We start from the raw sequence: 19,952 nt of genomic DNA on the forward strand, positions 1-19,952 counted from the left end.
CAAAGCGCTGTCCGCGGGGCTGGACTACTCCCCGCCCAGCGCGCCCAGGTCGGTGGCGGCGGCCACCACGCTGCCCGCCGCCTACCCGCCCCCGCCGTCGGGGACGCCGGTGTCCCCCGTGCAGTATGCTCACCTGCCGCACGCTTTCCAGTTCGTCGGGTCCTCCCAGTACAGCGGGCCCTACGCTGGCTTCATCCCCTCGCAGCTGATCTCCCCGACGGCCAGCCCCGTCACCAGTGCCGTGGCCTCGGCCGCGGGGGCCACCACTCCGTCCCAGCGCTCGCAGCTGGAGGCCTATTCCACCCTGCTGGCCAACATGGGCAGTCTGAGCCAAGCCCCCGGGCACAAGGCTGAGCCGCAGCCGCAGCAGCACCTGGGCAGGACACCGGGGCTCGTGCCCCCGGGCTCACCCCCGCCCGCCCCGCCGAACCAGTACGTGCGCATCTCCGGCTCCCCGCAGGGCGCGGGGCGCGCGGCGTCCCCTCCGGCCATCCCCGTCCACCTCCACCCGCACCAGACGATGATCCCGCACACGCTCACCCTGGGGCCCTCCCCCCAGGTCGTGGTGCAGTACAGCGACTCAGCCGGCCACTTCGTCCCGCGGGAGGCCGCCAAGAAGGCCGACGGCGGCAGGCTGCAGCAGGCCGCGCAGGCCAAGGAGCTCCTGAACGGCGAGCTGGAGAAGGGCCGCAGGTTCGGGGCGCCGAGCTCCGCCGACCTGGGCCTGGGGAAGGCCGCCAAGCCGCTGCCTCACCCCTACGAGCCCCGGCACGTGGTGGTGCACCCGAGCGCCGCCGACTATGGCGGGCGCGACTCCGCGGGGCTCCGGGCCTCTGTGATGGTCCTGCCTGCCAGCACCACGCCCGCCGCCGACCTGCAGGTGCAGCAGGTCCCGCACCGGGAGGCCTCGCCCTCCAGCCTCAACGACAAGAGCGGCCTGCACCTAGGCAAGGCCGGCCACCGGTCCTACGCGCTGTCGCCACAGCAGGCCCTGGGCCCCGAAGGCGTGAAGGCCGCCGCCGTCGCCACGCTGTCCCCCCACACGGTCATTCAGACCACGCACAGCGCTTCGGAGCCACTCCCGGTCGGACTGCCAGCCACCGCCTTCTACGCGGGGACCCAGGCGCCGGTCATCGGCTACCTGAGCAGCCAGCAGCAGGCCATCACCTACGCCGGCAGCCTGCCCCAGCACCTGGTGATCCCCGGCACGCAGCCCCTGCTCATCCCGGTGGGCAGCGCCGACGTGGAGGGCTCGGGGGCCGCCCCCGCCATCGCCACGTCGTCGCCGCAGTTCGCTGCAGTGCCCCACACGTTCGTCACCACCGCCCTCCCCAAGAACGAGAACTTCAGCCCGGAGGCCCTGGTCACGCAGGCCGCCTACCCGGCCATGGTGCAGGCTCAGATCCACCTGCCCGTGGTGCAGTCCGTGGCGTCCCCCGCCGCCGCGCCTCCCACACTGCCCCCCTACTTCATGAAAGGCTCGATCATCCAGCTGGCCAACGGGGAGCTGAAGAAAGTGGAGGACCTGAAGACGGAAGACTTCATCCAGAGCGCGGAGATCAGCAGCGACCTGAAGATCGACTCCAGCACCGTGGAGCGGATCGAGGACAGCCCCCACCCGGGCGTGGCCGTGATCCAGTTTGCCGTCGGGGAGCACCGAGCACAGGTAATGTTCGCCCCCTCTCCGGCACAGGGTAGGGGCACCGTTTCTCTGTCAACGTCTTCCAAGGGGCAGTGCCTGGGGAGAATTGAGGGTTTTCGCTTACACCCACACTCCACAGGTCCGTCATCTTTCCCAGCCCGGTTCTAGGAGAGAGTGAAGTCCAAATGCCCCAAGGCATCTGCTGTTGGTGATGAATTTGCTTCTGTGCTCCTCCACCGGGGCTTCAGAAAGGGACCATCATCTGGAAAAGTCTAACAATCACCGCTCGACATGATTTTCTTTTTAATTCTGTAGTTCAGAGGAGGAGCCCTGACTGAGAAACTGTGCATGGCTCAAGGCCCTCCTGGGGGTCCCTGTGCCCTCCTCATCTGCCTGGTAAAGGCAGTGCTGGTCCAGGCGGGGACCTTCGATGGTCAGAGTCACTGCATCCCAGTCTAACGTGTGTGTGTTAAAATGTCGGTGCGTTATTATTACTTAGGTGATGGGAGGCTGATATCACTGCCATTGACAAGGTAGCTTGTTTTATTGGGATCCCAAGAAGATGGGTCACACCACGCAGGGCCCCACGGGGAAGCACCAGGGAAGCTCCTGACTAGGAGGCAGGGCAACAGGGAAGGAACATGGGCAAGAGCCTTTCCTGTGGGAAGGAATGAGCGACGTGAGGGGGAGCAGGCTTAGGATTGGCTGGTGTGGCTCATTTCAGGGGGCTCTGGGGCACCGCTGTCCCCAGGGGGTCTGCTCCCTGGGCCTGGGGTGGTTAGGGCAGGTGGATAGGGGCCCAGAGGGGAGAGCCCAGGAGAGGAGGTGGTTGGGGGTATCGCTGTGAAGATCTCCCCCCTCCAGGCAAGGAATTAGCCAACCCTGGAGGGGCATCCCCTCTAGAGGCAACAAGGCTCCGAGGTGTCAAAGCATCAGAATTTAGGAAATCAAAGGCCTGGTTAACACAGTCCGAGAATCCCAGGTGATCTCCTGGGCTCGTGGTAAATAGGAACCACCGGCGGTCAGATGCAGTCACGGGGAGTTGTGTGAAAGCCTGGAACTATTATGGACTCTTACTTTCTGTGGGCTCTTTCACTGCTCTCTTTACAGTCTCTTAAATCACTTGAACGCCTTTATTCCATGGCCCTTTGATATAAAGCAGCACTTCCGATGTCCAGGTGGCTTGGTGTCCACCAGGTGTGGCCCCCAGGCTGCCAGCTTCCTAGGCTGTTGAGCCTGGATCTCCTGGGAGCATTTTCACTGAGGATTTTGAAAAACCCCAAAGGTGACAGCACCTCCTTCAAGTCTGAATTGAAAATGGGAGTTGGGAGATTCAAAAAAAAAAAAAAAACAAAAGACAAAAGACAAACTAGTTAATGGTTTGAATTGTTTTGAGCAGACTTTAAGGTTTCAGGGTAGGGGGGAGCTTCCAGCGTCTTCCAGAAGTGCAGATATCAGGTCTTGCACAATGTCAAGGGGCCTGCCTTGCCGAGAGCTTTTATTCCCCAAAGATTTCTGTTTTATGATACGGCGTCACTGCGGGCTTACGGTCTTCAGTTCAGGTCCGAGAAAGATGTCTTCAAGTTCAGATTAAAAAAAAAAAAAGGCAAAAAGCAAGATTTTTTTTTTAAGTGGCATCATTATTTCGAACTCCCTCCCCCTCCCCGTCTGTGGTTCCCACTCACTCCCGCCTGACCGTGTCATGTGGGAGGTGGGCACTGGAAGGAAAAAAGGAGTTGTCTCTGGCGGACTTGTAACAGACTTTAGGTGAAGCATGGAAATAAACAGGCAGGCAAGGGAATGTGATGTGTGTTTGTGTGTGTGTGTGTGTGTGTGTTATTTATTTTTGAGAGAGAGAGAAACAGTGTGTGAGCAGGGGAGGGGCAGAGAGAGAGGGAGACACAGAATCTAAAGCAGCTTCCTGGCTCCGAGCTGTCAGCACAGAGCCTGACACACGGCTCGAACTCACAAACCACCAGATCGTGACCTGAGCCAAAGTCAGACCCCTAACCAACTGAGCTGCCCAGGCGCCCCTGAATGTGTTCTTTCATGGCACCTGCCATCCTGAAAGCGTTAGTGCAGCACAGGGAGCGGTGTGAACTTGGAAATGCTGGTGTTCCGTACCCGCAGCCCGTTCACTCTGAGAATACAGAACGGCCCTGGCTACGGCCTCCAGGTCCCTGCAGAGCCTCATGGCCAACAGCTTCCCAGGCCTCTGTAGCTTTGGAATTGACCTGGCAGTTTTGGACAAAGAAGCATCTCTGAGTGTTTTCCCTGCCCGATACTATGACGGATGCTTGAATGGTGGAGTCATCAGCTTCCCCAGGAGTCTCATTTCCTCCCGGCAGCCGGACCGAGGTCTCTTTGCAGACGAGGAGGTGGGGTGTTTGTCACAGCCTGTGTGCAGGGCTTTGCGTGCCGGGGAGGGCTCTTGTCTGCTAAAAAGGTGGCTTGTCGCTTTACCCAGAAGCCTATCAGAAACAGCCTGACATCATCACTGCTAAAATACTCCAGCAGCTGTTTGCCACTAGTGACAGGAGGGGGATCAGGAGAGAGAGAGAGAGAGAGAGAGAGCCAGAGCGGGGAGGAGGGAGGGAGCCAGGGAACTGATATCTGGATTGAATTTATGTCCCAAGAGCCGGGAACCTTCCCCCCTCGTCTGCGTGGCGCTGAGGACTTTGCTGCCCACCCCCACCCCCCACCGGGCCTGGAGAATCAGCCGTGTCTTCTACTGGCTAGAAATCACTGATGCTTGCACCCACAGGAAGATGTAGGAATGTGCAAATTGTTTAACTTCATTAGCAAAAATCACAGAATTGATGGGGGAAGTTGTGGGAGGAGGGATGGCTTTCTGCACCCCAGATGGATGGCTTTCTGACTCCGGGCCTAAATCCTGCACGCAGAAGGGATGCTTGACCTCAAAGAACCCACCACGAGCCTCCCCTTCGGACGCAGCTGGCCAGGGCCTGTTCGCCTACGAGACAAGCATGAGTTTCTCCTCCCCGAGACAGACAGACTGTTTCTCGTACCAGGGGCCCACTCCTTGTCTGTCATCCTGGGCTTTTCCGCCTCGCAGCACAGAGCTTCTAGAAACTACCCACCTTGGCTCGGTGAGCCGAAAGCCAAGCGGGGACGTCGAGGGTGTCTTTGCTGACCTCATGCTCCTAATGAGCACCCAGACCTCATGGGAGCCAAGCCATCCCGTATGAAACGGAGAGGTTTGGGTGATTATGTGACAGAGCTGAACTGAGTATTATTGTAGAGGGATGCTCCCCGTGTCGTCTCCAGCTGAAGCTGCGGATGAGGTAGCGTAGGAGGACAACACTGCCGCCTGTTTGTCCCCGTCCCCGTGGCGTTGCCGTAGCCAGGGGGGTGATTCTGTCTGCCCAGGCAGCCTCTCTGCACCCTGCGCCTGCCCCGCTGCCGTGGAAGGACAAGGGGACTCCCAGGGGTGAGCTGGCCACTCTAGGTGGCCACACCGCCTCCCCCTCCTGTTGGGCTGGGAGACAGGTGGCACATTCCACCCCAGCAAGGACAGACTACCTGCGTCCCTCGTGCTTGGTGACTCTGCATGAAAGTCCCGGCAGACGACAGAATCGCTTCCCTTGGGCCTCACTCCCACATACAGCAATCCACGTAAAATCTCCGCCAGGATGGAGTCCGTAAGCATGTGGCGAGTCCCAGAAGGGTTCCCCCAGCACTAGCGTGAGCCACTGCGGTTCACTAAGAGAACGGGGCGTCCTCTGAGTGGGAGGCATGTTAGCCGGTAGGAAAATGCAGCCAGGAGAACCTGAGTCGGAACGGCCCCTCCCCTCCTCCGTGGCGTGGGGACCTTGCGCACACGCGGCACAAGGTAGCGCACAATCATGCAGATTGTCCCAGCCCTCCAGTCGGCGTTCGTGGTGGGAAGAATTAGTGTGCTTGGAAGGATTAAAGGAAATGTGTTCAAAGGATCCAGCACAGTATGTAACACCCTGTGGGCCCTCGAGAATGTTAGTGTCCCCACCCCCTTCTTTGACTTCTGTGGCTTCGGCCCTGAGAAGAGCAAACTTAGCTTCAGAAAAATAAATAAAAGGTGTCACGCTCTAAAAAGAATTTATGAGGCGTGCCTGGTGGCTCAGTCTGTTAAGCCGACTTCGGCTCAGGTCATGATCTTGCGGTTCAGGAGTTCAAGCCCCACTTCAGGCTCTGTGCTGACAGCTCAGAGCCTGGAGCCTGCTCCAGATTATGTGTCTCCCTCCCCTTCGCCGCTCGTCCTCTGTCTCTGTCTGTCATGAATAAATAAAGGTTATGGGCACCCAGGTGGCTCAGTTGGTTGAGCATCCGACTTCAGCTCAGGTCATGCTCTCAACGTCTGTGAGTTCGAGCCCCACTTCAGGCTCTGGGCTGACAGCTCGGAGGCTGGAGCCTGCTCTGGAATCTGGGTCTCCCTCACCTCCCCTACTTGTGCTCTGTCTCTGTCTCTCAAAAATAAAGGTTAGAAAATTAAATAGAAAGAATTTATGGAAGGTGAGGCAGTCTAGGAAAAGTCCAGAAAGAAGGAAGAAGTTCTCTAACATGTGCAGTAAGCCGGTTTTACCCCGCCTGTATCCCTGGGGCGTACCCCCATGAGCGGCCCCCTGAGCACCTCCCTCTCCCTCCCACTCTCCCTCCACGGGAGATGACCTGCTAGCCAGTAGGCATAGAGATGAGCTGGACTGGAGGGGTGCGTTGGTGGCCCTGCCATCCACGGCGGTAAGAGACACAGAAATGGAAGTTTCGGGTGCCTCTCTTCTGCCAGGTGCCCGCTGCGGGGAAGGGGGCCCCTGGGGAGACTTTCACTTCTGTCTGGCAAACGTAACGTGTTCTGTCTGCGGGCAGCCTCCCCATACCCCCGTCTCGTGCTCCCTAGGCTCAACTTCGCTAAAGCGTGACACAAAACTGGCTTCGTGGAATTGTAGTAAATTTTATTTTAATTTTTTTGATGTTTATTGATTTTTGAGCGAGAGAAAGACAGAGACAGAGCATGAGCAGGGGAGGGGCAGAGAGAGAGGGAGACAGAATCCAAAGCAGGCTCCAGGCTCCGAGCTGTCAGCACAGAGCCCGACGCGGGGCTTGAACCCACAAACCGCGAGATCATGACCTGAGCTGAAGTCGGACGCTTAACCGACTGAGCCTCCAGGCGCCGCATAGTGAATTTCATGTGTAAAGGGCTCCGGGGTGACACTTTTCTCGGACTGCCTCTCTGCTAACTAGCGAGCTCCTTACGTTATCCGGCTGTCTCTCACTTCCCCGATCCTCCCGAGGTGACCACTTCCCTTAACGTCCGTGGTGGCTGCTTAGTATTCAGTGCCATTTTCCTCTCGCAGCTGTCCGGGGGTGCGTGGGCGTGTGTGTGTGTGTGTGCGTGCAGCATAGTATAATAATGTGCTTGCTGCACATGGACCAGTGGCTTTCTGTTCATCCCACTGTTTCTAACGTGACGGTGATGTGTGACTGTCGGTGGCAGCATTGTGCTCTCATGGATTAGCTGGTGCCTAAAACTCACCGAGGCCCTCGTGCGAGCGGCAGAGGTCCGTATGGTCCCTGAGCAGCCGAAGCAGGCCGCTTTGCCAGCATCTCGCACGCGGGGCTTGGTGGGAAAGAATCCCAACGTATCAAAAAATAGAGAGTGACCGTTCTGTGTGCCCCAGCCCAGAGCTGGACCACGGTTGGTGATAATCCTCCTCTCAGTGCGAGTGCCAGAAAGGCTCCAACAGAGAAGGGGCATCAAGCCACCTTTTGTGTATGTGTCTGCGTCCCCTCCAAAAAAAAAAGAAAGAAAAAGAAAAATGCTCTCTTTTAGCCCGTGCGTGATTCAGTGCACCCCCAACACATGTATTATTGAAGCAGACTCACCGTGTTGCTTATAGCCGGTTTATAATTAATTAGACTTTATTGTTAAAAGTAGTTTTAAGTTTGCCGGGGGTGGGGGAGGTGCAAGGGGCAGAAAGTACAGGGATTCCCAGACACATAGTTTCCCTGATATGAAAATCTCGCTTCTAGATAGTACGTTTATTACAGTGCATGAGCTGCTGTTGATACGTGATTATTAACCGGAGTCGGTAGCTTTCGTGAAGGCTCCCTCAGCTTCCTGCGGTCTTGCCAAATACGTCATGTCATGTACTTGGCATGCCTGTGTCATTCAGAGTCATTGCACTGCCCTAAAAATGTGTGTTGCGCCTCTGCGCCCCCTCCATCGCCCCCCCCCCCCGGAGCCCTGACAAGCACTGATGTTTTCTCATCTCTGTAGTTCTGCCTTTTCCAGAATGTCATTTAGTTGGAACCACACAGTATGTAGCCTTTGCAGACTGGCTTCTCCCCCTTGGCAATATGCATTCAAGGTCCCTCCCTGTCCCCTAGTGGCTTTGATAGGGCATTTCTTTTTAGCACTGAATAATATGCTCTTTTCATAAGGCACACCTTTTAAGACCCTGGGGGAGGGGGGCAAGTGTGATAGAATCTGTCACCCCAGTCACCTGTGGGTCAGATCCTAAAGGGCCCCGTGCCCCCGCAGTAGGGGCTCTGGGAGTCAGACTGCAGTGTGTGAGGAGAACCAGACATGTCATTCAGGATTTGTGTTTGGGGGCGTCTCCGTGTTGGGGTGTGGGTTTACTGAACAAGCCTGTGACGTTCCCACCGATGCCTGAGTCAGATTTAGTGTTTAAAGTGATTAAATGTTTAAGTAGGGCACTCATAGGTATCTACCACTCACTGAAGAGTTGTGACTGTTTGTATTAGTGATTTTTAAACACCGAAATAAGTGGGTCTCTCACCGAGCCCCGTGATCGTTGCTCCAAGGTTTTCTGATTTTCCGGATGGTGAGAACGTACGTAGTCATGCACACTGGCCTTCAAGGAAAGCAGATTGACTTTTTTTTTTTCCTGCTGGTAAAAAAAGGATCGAGCATTTCACTTGCAGACGAAGTTGGCAATTCCCAACTTAATAATTTCACCCAAAGCAAGTCGCGTTCGCTGAAGCCCCGCTTCGGAGAGATCCCATTGATCCCGGATATCGGCGGAGTTTGGGATAGTGCCAAGCAAAAATGTTTTGTAAAACAGATGCCCTTCACATTTGTGAAAACAGGGCTTCTTGTGGAGGAGAGGGGAGACATATTTAAACAACAGACGTTTTGTTTTCTTTATATCTTGTTTTTGGTGATACGTACATATGTGTGTATATAGACACTGCACCAATCTAAGATGGAAATCGACAACCAAACGGCATAAATATGTGGATACGCATACAGTGTTCAGTGTACTAGCGGTTGACTAAGTAGTTAAAGGAATTTTATTGAACGTACACACAGAGGCACTAAAAATGATCTCAAAGAGTCTGTCATTAGCCAGACCAGGAAGGTGATGTTGCATAAATAATCATCAGCCCAGAAGTGAGGCGGTGTCGCCTCTCTGAATTGACTCTCCCATCCTAAATAGAAACTGGAGGTGATGGTTTTAGAGGCTGGTTTAAGGGGGCTCAAGAGAGGGAGGGGTAGGCAGATTTCGCCTCGAAGCAGCAGCAGCCAGTGAATGGGTGTGCCTCCCGCCGCAGGAGGAGGGCAGGAAAGGGTGGGAGAGGATGGGAGGTGATCGCCCCTAAAAAGGAGGGTGCTGGCCACAGGCATCCAGAGATGAAAGGCAGAGGGGCCTCAAGCTGACACAGGACAAAAGCTATTCATGCTCACAGACCCTCCTGCAGACTGCTCAAAGTGTTTGGGAAAGAATGTATTTATGGGTTGAAAAAAAAAATGGGCCGTGTTGAGCTGCCAGGAGTTATATAACAGGCTTCAGTTTTATATGGCACTGCCCTCCTGAATATAGTTTCACTGGGGTTTAATCAGAGGCCGTTTGAACCCCGACATGATCATGACATGAATTAATGATCGTTAGCACCGCTGAAAGAGCCAAAAGGAACTCAATAGCGGAGGGAAGGTAACTGAAGTACGATTCTGCGAAGTCATGACCAGCCTGCCGGGAGAACGAGGAGTGAAGGCAGCTGTCGCTCAGCCCAGAAAGCTGCCTGTTCAGGGGTGAGCCACGACCCAGGGAAGGCTCTGCTCCTGTGCCAGGGGAGGGCGGGAGTCCCATTTAGTCCCAGCTGGTGAAAGAAAGCAAGCAAGGTCAGGCAGAGCCTTCCAGTGTCTAAACAGTGACCTCTGTTGGCCACTGGTGGCATTGCAGTGTTTTTATATACAGGAAGCAATCTGGGGCGGGGGGCTGAACACCCTGGCAAGTATCCTACACTCTGGTGATAGAACAGTTGGGCAAAACAGACAAGATCTCAGCCGTCCCGGAGCGTATGGTCTTGAGGGAACCTGGGGGAATCGGTAAAACAGGCAAACAATTCTGTAAGCAAATTTTTATTGTATTTTTATTTTTTAATATTTTTTAATGTTTATTTTTGAGAGAGAAAGTGCATTAGTGGGGAAGAGGCGGCGGGCAGGGGGGAGACACAGAATCTGAAGCAGGCTCCAGGCTCTGAGCTGTCAGCACAGAGCCCGACGCGGGGCTTGAACCCACAAACCATGAGATCATGACCTGAGCCGAAGTCCGGACGCTCAACTGACTGAGCCACCCACGTGCCCCATGTGCAAATTGTTAAAACAGCGCACCAAAAGATAAGAAGTGATAGGCGAAAAGTTAAAGCCGCCCAGAGAGGGTACGGATACTAGGGATGGAAGGTCATTCCTTTAAGCAAGGTGGTTAGTGAAGCTGTCTCGGAAAAGGGGAATGGGAGGCAGCGTACACAGGACAGAAAGGACTCCCCATGGAGGGAACATCAGATGCCCAGACCCAGAGGCTCATGTGTCTTTTGGAGTTAAAGGATGAACAAGAAGACAGGTGTCACTAAGTGCAGTGAGTGGGGGCAGGGGGACCGGCAGGCCACATTGGGCTCATCATGGCAGCCTTTTCTTCCAGTGAGGAGCTGGTTGGCCAAGGCAGGGGTGGTGGGGGCAGTAAGAAATGGTCTTATTCCGCATATATTTGAAAGAGGAAACCAACAGGATTTGCTTGTAATTTGGAGGTGTTCGGTGTGCCAAAGAGCCCAGTACATTCTGACTCCCAGGGCTCTTGACCTGAACCCCTGGAAGAATGGGAAGGCCATTCACGGAGAGGAGGAAGAACAGAGCAGGCACCAGTGGGTGGGCGCACATCAGGAGGTCTATCCTGGACACATAAAGGTTGAGTTGCCAGTGGACACCCAAGTGGACGCCCTCAGCTAACATGGTGGCCATTATCCAATGCGCCCTTGTGAAGTTACTTGTTTTATTTGCACATCTTGCCTCCCCACGGAAGGCAAGCACTGGATCTTCAGCCATAGGCACTCTTGTCCAGTCCCTACTACCTAGCAGGTGCTCTGGGTTAGGTATTAAAGGTGATTGCAAACACTGGAGTGTGACTACTTGATCAGTAATATTTTGAAGCTCTTGGTTCTATAGGGAAGACCCACATGGGTCTCCAATTCAAGCAGCTCACAGATTCATCATTCTGGTTTAAAGTAACATCCAGGCACAGAATCACACGGTCTCTGTTTCATGTGGAAAACATGTTGGCAATGATGGCGTGTTTTGAGGTAGATAATACTCTTCATCAAGGGAATTTCAAGCCGATAGATCTTGCCGGGTGCATTCTCCTGGAAAAATCCCTTGGTGTGATTTCTTCCATAGCTGTTAATGATCAGTTAACCTTTAAGAATGTTTATGTCCTTCTGACAAACCTAATTATGAAATAATAATAGATTTGTTATGAATACTTTAGTGTGCTTGCTTATTGGAGGTATATGCAACAGGAGTTTGCCTTTTCCAGGGAAAGAGGGGGAAAAACCTATTTTAGATCACATATATGCAGGCCAAAAAATTATTTTATCTAGATAATTCAGTCTACATAATTAGGAGAAAAATATCAGTGAGGATAAATATCAGCAAGGATAAGTAATTAGTGAGGCCAAAGACATTTGACCTAAGTTATCCAGTCCATTACTTACAACAATCAGACTATCGAATAGGCTTTCCCTCCCGATTTGTGTAGACCCAGCTGAGGACGGGCACTCTCGCATCTTTTCCCAGGATTGCAGGGCTTCTCTGGAAGGGGCCAGAGCCAGAATTCAGGAGGAGGGGACCAGGAAGAGCAAGCCTTTAAAGTGGTAGAGAAGATTTTCCCAAAGCTATCCAGTTAGAAATATATTCTATTATCATGAGCTCTTTTTAATCCAACTATTTGATATTTAGTCAGATATTCTTCTCTTAAATCATCACTTTTCGTACATGAGTTTGTAGGTAGGCCGTTCACATTTTAGAACACATTGCAACCTTTCATTCTAAGACTTATCTTTGGAGTTTTGAGATGAAATAGTAATGAAGGGCTTTCAAAATGCCCCAGACAGGATGGTGTGTGTAATGGGAGGTACATGGGTATGCGTTATAGCTGTTGGAAGTGCCAGTAATGTCACCTCTTACCAAGTCCTCGAAGACATGTTCTTCTTAAAAATTAGTCGACACAGAAGACCATGGGGGAGGGGAAAGGGGAAAAAAAAGTTACAGGGAGGGAGGCAAACCATAAGAGACTCTTTAAACACAGAGGACAAACAGGGTTGATGGGGGTGGGGGGAGGGGGGGAAAATGGGTGATGGGCATTGAGGAAGGCACTTGTTGGGATGAGCACTGGGTGTTGTATTGAATCCAATCTGACAATAAATTAATAGTCCAAAGATACTTGGTAACGTGTGGATGTTTGCAGTGAGAATAGACAGTAAATGTTATTATATTTAGAATATGAACTATTATTGGCTGCTCTGGGGAGTTTCTAGAATGTGACTCCCACACCAGGAACCTGTCCATTAGTTGGTATTGGGCTGTCTGTCAGCAAGGAGACAGACTCGACTCAGTAGAAGGGATCATTTAGGAAAAGGCAAAGCCACAAAAGAGGCCAGTGTGTTTCAAAAAATGGTTTATGGTATTAGGAACATCACATTACCTCCGACTCATGTTAGGCAGAGATAAGCAAATAGATTCTTACGAGGTATTTACACTTGAGCACTTTGTATCTGTGCCTTTCAGTTGCAGCTAAAGAATCCCCACTTGAGGGGCACCTGGGTGGTTCAGTCAGTTACACGTCCCACTGCAGCTCAGGTCATGATCTCATGGTTTGTGGGTTCAAGCCCCGCATCAGGCTCTGTGCTGACAGCTCAGAGCCTGGAGCCTGCTTTGGATTCTGTGTCTCTTTAAAAGAATTTTCTAAAGAATCCCCACTTGAAGCAGGATTTGTCCCTTATTCTCAGCCTATGATGTTAATGCTCTAAGAGGTTTGGGTTGGGATTTATGGAGTCAGCTCCAAGTTGATTCCTCCCACTTGGAATCCAGTGGGTGTCCTGATCTGAAACTTACTTGTAGGTATATTTCTACATACATATATGCAAATATACATGTGCATGCAGTTCTGTAATTGAGTATCAGCGTCATCGTGACTAGAATTGTCCAAGTAGATATGAGGCAAACGCTACTTCACAGTTTTCTGAACCATGAAATAAATCCATGAGCTCATGCCGTTGGATCTTATTTATTTCAAGTGACAGTTACCACTGTTGGGGGTAGTGGGAATGTCACGCTCCTCTCTTTTAGTGGTATTATAGTATCTTTGTTCACAGGGGCAGTGATCAGGAGCATAGGAAAAGTCAATGGGTTTGGATCCAACAACTGGAATTAAACCACTGTTTCATGTATCTTATAGCTAGGATGTTAGGCAAGAGATCTAATCTGTCGGAGACAATACTTTCTTATTTGTCACATTGGAACAGTAGTACCTTTTCCCTAGTTTGTTGTGAGCATAAAGTATTTTTTGTGAAGTTTGTACCTACATGTTTGACAGATAGCAGGCATTCCAAAAATTTTAGCTCTTCTTACATTATTAAAATAGCACAGAACAATGAAGTTTCCCGCCCCCAGATAATATGCCGTTTATATGGGCTGATGCTCACACACACACTGTGGTAACAAACTTGCTTACAAATTCACTCCTGTTCTTCCCTTTATAAATACCACGTCTTTTGTAGAGACAATAAAGTATATCATTTAAGAAGTGTGTGTAGGGGCACCTGGGTGGCTCAGTCAATTAAGCCTCCGACTTCAGCTCAGGTCAGATCTCACGTTTGTGGGTTCGAGCCCCGCATCAGGCTCTGTGCTGACAGCTAGTTCAGACCCTGGAGCCTGCTTCCGGTTCTGTGCCTCCTTCTCTCTCTGCCCCACCCCCTCTCATGCTCTGTCTCTGTATCAAAAATAAATAAAACATTAAAAAATTAAAAAAAAAAGAAGTGTGTATAGAACTAGGCCAATCATAGTTTTCAAAAAAGAAAAAGCAGATAAAATAGAAGGCCACAAGCCATATAAATTACATGGTAATTGGCCACGTAGGGGGCTTGGGGGCATTTGGTTATTTTTCTTTTTTTAGTTTATTTATTTATTCTAAGAAAGAGAGAGAGAGAAACCCAGGCAGGCTCTGCACTGTCAGCACAGAGCCTGACACGGGGCTCAAACTCAAAAACCATGAGCTCATGACCTGAGCCAAAATTTAGAGTCAGTTGCTTAACCAACTGAGCCACCCAGGCACCCTTAGGTCTGCGGGGTATTTTAATTATTTATGTGTTTGTATATGTGTGCCTGTGTATAAAATTCAACAGGACATCTTTAATATTATTATATATAGTCAATATTATTTTGACTTACGCCATCTATCATTTTCATTGTTCTTCATTCCTCCCTGCATCAACAAACTTCCACCCAGATTGATTTTTTTCCTCTACCTCAAGAATACTCTGTAATATTTTCTTTAGTGCAGATCTCTGGTGGTGAATTCTCTTAATTACTATTCATCTGAAAAATGTCTTTATTTTGCCTTCATTCCTGAGGGATCCTTTTGCTCAATATAGAACACTTAGTTGGCAATTCTTTCTCTTTAGTGCTCTAAGGATATTCCATTGTCTTCTGGACAAATTAAGAATAGGAATTGCACATGTGATTCCTCCCATTGCCAGTCATCTTAGTTCTTCCAAAGTCAGAATCACAATCTTCAAAATAGCTGTTTTAGAAAGAACTTCCGTTCAGTCCACAATTGTCACCGTCACTGCTGAGTTCCTTCAGGTGGGCTTCTCTGATCTTCGCTTGAATATGGACACACATCAAAAAGTTCCCACCTATAATCTTGGCCTTGTTGTTGGGCTCCCTTAGCTCATGACAAAGACTCAGTCCTAAGTGAGAAAAACAAATTCTCTTTTGCAACCCAGAATCATTGTTGAATGTGAGTTTTGACACAGATAAGAAGGAATGTGATGCCTAAAATAGTCCCTTGGGGCATCTGGGTGGCTCAGTCAGTTGAGCGTCAGACTTGAGCTCAGGTCATGATCTCCTGGTTGGTGAGTTCAAGCCCCACCTCAGGCTCTGTGCTGACAGCTCAGAGACTAGAGCATGCTTCAGAGTCTGTGTCTCCCTCTCTCTCTGCCCCTCCCCCATTTGCACTCCGTCTCTCTCACTCTCTCAAAAATAAATAAATATTAAAACAATTTTAAAAAATAAATTGGGTATGCCTGGGTGGCTCAGTCGGTTAAGCAGCCTACTGCGGCTCAGGTCATGATTTCGCAGTTCGTGGGTTCGAGCCCCACGTCGGGGCTCTGTGCTGACAGCTCAGAGCCTGGAGCCTGCTTCAGAGTCTGTGTCTCCCTCTCTCACTGCCCCTCCCCCATTCAGGCTCTGTGTCTCTGTCTCTCAAAAATAAACAAACATTAACAATTTGTTTTAAATTAATTAATTAATTTAATTAAACAAAATAGTCCCATTATTTTTAATGAGAAGTCAACTATGAATTTAATTGTTGCCCACTATTTTGCTCTGGACGCTTTTAGGATTTAGTTTCCTGTCTTTGGTTTACGGCAGTTAAATTAGGCCCTGCCCAAGTGAAAGGCTTCTTATTTTTCCTGTTCAGGGGTTATGTGGATTGTTGTCTCATATCAAGTTTGGAAAGTTTTTAGCTATTATCTCCTCAAAAATGCTACACTTCTGCCCTGTGATCTCCCTCTCCTCCCAGTAGGATTCAATTTATACGTCTGTTAGGTCTTCTCAAGGTGTCTTCTATGTCTACATGTGTCCTCTGTGTTAGTGATCCTTTTGTCTCTGTGTCTCATCCTGTACGGTTTCTTCCGAAGCTCGGATTAAGGAATCCAGCTCGTTAGTTCTGTCACCAAGCACATTTATTCTGTTGGAAAATCCATTGCATTTTTTATTTTAGTGAATATATGTTTCTTCATTCTAGAATTCCCGTTTCTTTTGAACGTAGATTTTAGTTCTCTATTAAAATCTTCAAGCTTGTCCTTAATCTCCTTACATATACCATAGGTCATTTTTTAAAAATATTTTTTAAAGTTTATTTTTTGAGAGAGAGAGAGAGTGCCCATGAGCAGGGGAGGAGCAGAGAGAGAGAGAGAGAGAATCCTAGCCAGGCTTCATGCCATCAGTACAGAGCCTGATGCTGGGCTCAGTCTCACAAACCTGTGAGATCATGACACCGACTGAGCCACCCAGGACCCCCCTCTTTTAAGTCTTTTTTAAAAATGCTTATTTATTTATTTGGGGGACGCAAAGAGGAAAAGGAAGAGTCCTAAGCAAGCCTGACACTGTCAGCACAGAGCCCAGTGCGGGGCTCGAACTCACAAAGGACAAGATCATGACCTGAGTCTAGGCCATTGTAATGTCTGTCTGTGTATCTGTTGAGTCTACAGTAGAAGGCCCTGAGGGCCTGCTTCTATTATCTGTTGTTTCTACTGGGTTTTTAATCATGTCCTCTGGTCTGTTCTTGGACCTCATCCCTCTTTTTTATGGAATGTCTTTTATTTGATAATAATTTCAAATAATTATTTTATTTGGAAATAATTCATGACCTCACCCTGATTTTCAGGGCTAAGATGATTAAAATCTGAGCTTCAGACCTTGGAAGGGTCTCTCCGCTTCTGGCTCTTTACTTCTAGAGTAGAGCATTTTGGGGTCACAGCCCAAAAGAGTAGAGCTCACCAGAGAACATCCTCCCCAATACACCTGAAGGGTACCCCGAATTACTTCTCCCCCACCCCCACCATGCTCTTGAGCTTACCAAAAGTCCACTTGGATTTGCAAATGTTGTCCCAGTTTGGAATGTGCAAATGCCCTCAGATAAAAACAGCCCAAAACACCAGGTTTAAATCTCTAGACCGTCACCCTTTTCCTGAACCTTCCCAGTGAGTTTTCACTACCTGAATTTCTGTCTAGTGCCGTAAGAAATAATGTTTTGCATTGCGCCCTTAGTTTCTGTTTATTTGGTTTTGCTCAGAGCAGTTGGTTGTCCTCAGCAAGACTAGTTCTAGAAAAGCCATTGAAAATCGCCTCTTTAAAACAACTTCATTGTTTCTTTTTCTTTTTTATGTAGCATAAAGTTGAAGAAAATACATTTCTAGGAGAATTAAACTTTTAGAACCTCAAGGGCATTTCGGCCTAATTTAGTGGCAACAGGAAGACTTTCACGGAACAGTCTGCAAATATTTACATATACATCCTTGCCTTTGTTCGAGCGTCTCCACTTCCAGGAATGCCTTCCTGCCTCCACACCTGTACTCCACCCTGATTCCTTGTGAAAACTCAGCGCAGTGTGTCCTCATCCAAGAGGACTTCCTTAATCACCGCTTCAGACCCGTCTACACCTTTTCTCTGCCCTCCAACAACTTCGTGTTGTAGTAAAGTATTATAACCCCACTCACCACACGGATTGGCACTTCTGTGCATGTACCCCTTCTGTCTTGACTGTGCACCCCTCTGGGCCCAGGACTCTCCCAGCTTATTTCCTTAATGGAGTGTATGCATGGCACATGGTGACAGGGAAAACAGCAGCTCTTGGGAGGACAGTGAGCTCCCCCGGCTTTTGATACTGGTTTTCAAACCAATGCACAGACTGATTTGAGCACCTGGAGCTTGACCTTGGACGGGCCAAGAACTTGAGCTCTCTATGTCCAGTTTACCCTCTCCCCAACACCGTCCACCCCTCACCCCACTCTCCAAATGCTGCCCAGCTCTCAGGGCCCCAGGAAAACAGGGAAGCCATCACTGTTTACTCCAGCCTTCACCAGCTCTGCTCTCCTGGGTTCTTGAGTACATGCTCATTTATCCGATCAATACTTATTAAGCTTCAGCCATATAGCAGGTCCCCTATTAGGGAATTCAGTGATATAAACGGGTACATGGTGCCTGGTGGAGCTTCCATCCAGTTCTAATTAGCTCTGTCCTATGTGAGAATAGCATTTGTCCAGTGAGCAGATAAAGTGCAAGACTGTATCTAGTTCCCTGCAGAACCTCATTCAGCACGGAACGCTGAGCCCCTGTCACCATTGCCCTTGGGGGCCAACCCACTTGGCCAGCTCTAGAGCTGATACTCGGTAAAATGATATTGCGAACACTAAATGGACTTTTTTTTCCCCCACTGGCTTCCCCCAACGCCTATCTATGGTAAGTACAGGTACAGCCAACAATTAAGAGACTCATTTGTGTGTGTTGGCGGATGAGGTTTGTGGAACCGAGTTATCCCCACCCCCGCCCCCACTTTGGCTTAGGTACAGTGGGTGTGGATGAAATAAAGACTAAACATGGCCTCATCTGTTTTTTTCCTCTTTGCTCTCTGTCTCCCACTGTCTCCGCAGGTCAGCGTGGAGGTTTTGGTAGAGTACCCTTTTTTTGTATTTGGACAGGGGTGGTCCTCCTGCTGTCCGGAGAGAACCAGCCAGCTCTTTGATCTGCCCTGTTCCAAACTCTCGGTTGGGGATGTCTGCATCTCACTGACCCTCAAGAACCTGAAGAACGGCTCTGTTAAAAAGGGCCCGCCCGTGGATCCGGCCAGCGTCCTGCTGAAGCATTCAAAGCCCGACAGCCTGGCGGCCAGCAGACACAGGTACGCCGAGCAGGAGAACGGCATCAACCAGGGAAACGCCCCAATGCTGTCCGAGAATGGCGAACTCAAGTTTCCAGACAAAATAGCATTGCCCGCAGCGACCTTGCTCACCAAAATAGAACCCGGCAAGCCCGCGGCCACGAGGAAGAGGAGGTGGTCGGCGCCCGAGACCCGCAAACTGGAGAAGTCGGAAGACGAGCCACCTTTGACTCTTCCCAAACCTTCTCTCATCCCTCAGGAGGTTAAGATTTGCATCGAAGGCCGGTCTAACGTAGGCAAGTAGAGGCAGCGGCAGCGTGGGGAAAGGAAACAGGAAACTCGGCTCTCCCTTCTCATTTGTATCCAGATTACTGTACTGTAGGCTAAATAACACAGTATTTACATGTTACCCTCTTTAGGTTTCTGTTATAACCTTGTCATTAGAGTTACAGCTGGTGTTGCAGCAGGAGACCGGGGCACATGCTTTTCCACGAGTGACAAGTGGCAGGTGGGGGGCGGGAGGGGGGCAGGGCAGGGCATCCTGGGAGAAAGGAATGTGGCTTCAGAGCACCTGCCCTTCCCAGCTGCCGGGGCTGTTCTGCAAGCAGGGAGCTGCCTGGGGGGGTGGGGGTGGGGCCCTGTGGGCGTGCACTCGGGGACTCCGGTGCAAGGCCTGGTGTGGGGGTGTCTCCTCTCTCTTGCCCTCCGCCCTGCCTGGTGAGGTTCTCACATGCAACGCGACCACCAGGAACCCAGGTGCAGGGCCTGCTAGAGAGGCATCCAACAGCAGACGGAAAGCCAACTGTGTAAAAGACCCTTTTTTCCCCCCTCCAACATATTTTACAATAAAAGCAACTTTTAATCCTATAGAGATATATTTCCCCCTATGGGGCCTGACTGCACTGATATTTTTTTAGAGCAACTGCCACAGGTGGGATTTCGTTTCTGCTTTACTAAGTGCAGTGATGTCGCCCGGTGTCGCGGTGGGCAGGGCAGCAGGGGGCGGGGGGGGGGGGGGGGGGGGGGGGGGGGGGGGGGGGGGGGCGGGGGGGGGTGCAAGGGGCGCTGCAGGGGAGCAGGACCGCCCACTCTGGATTCTGTGCAGTGTTAGGAAAACCAATCAGGTTATCGCGTTGACTTCGCTCAAACCGCCCTGCAGAGAGCCGCGGAAGCGCTCCGGCATTGGGTTTGCAAATCTGGTCTTTTAACTCTAGTACTGTTTATAGTTCATGACTATGGACAACTCGGGTGCCACGGTGCCACTTTTTTCAGATTCCAGTGTGACGTGAGGAATTAGATTTTGAAGATGAGCTTATATATTACTATCTCTAAGTACTTAAAATGCTGTTCACACTTTATTA

General features: G+C 50.6%; 1 protein-coding gene and 1 non-coding gene across 2 annotated transcripts in view; both read left to right on the top strand.

The window, feature by feature from the left end:
• ATXN1 (ataxin 1) overlaps nt 1-19,458 on the top strand; it is a 20,442-nt gene extending 984 nt beyond the window's left edge. Inside the window, exons 2-3 of the mRNA XM_029943134.1 lie at nt 6-1,666; nt 18,365-19,458. Of these exons, the coding sequence (XP_029798994.1) occupies nt 6-1,666; nt 18,365-18,895 (2,192 nt within the window). The 3' untranslated portion in view covers nt 18,896-19,458. The remainder of the gene's footprint in view (nt 1-5; nt 1,667-18,364) is intronic.
• On the top strand, nt 14,871-14,980 carry LOC115297340. The gene has a single exon (XR_003911425.1). It is a non-coding gene; the product is annotated as a small nucleolar RNA SNORA40 (small nucleolar RNA).
• Nucleotides 19,459-19,952: the final 494 nt, after the last annotated feature.

This window comes from Suricata suricatta, chromosome 7, assembly GCF_006229205.1.
Source record: "Suricata suricatta isolate VVHF042 chromosome 7, meerkat_22Aug2017_6uvM2_HiC, whole genome shotgun sequence".
NCBI lineage: Eukaryota > Metazoa > Chordata > Mammalia > Carnivora > Herpestidae > Suricata > Suricata suricatta.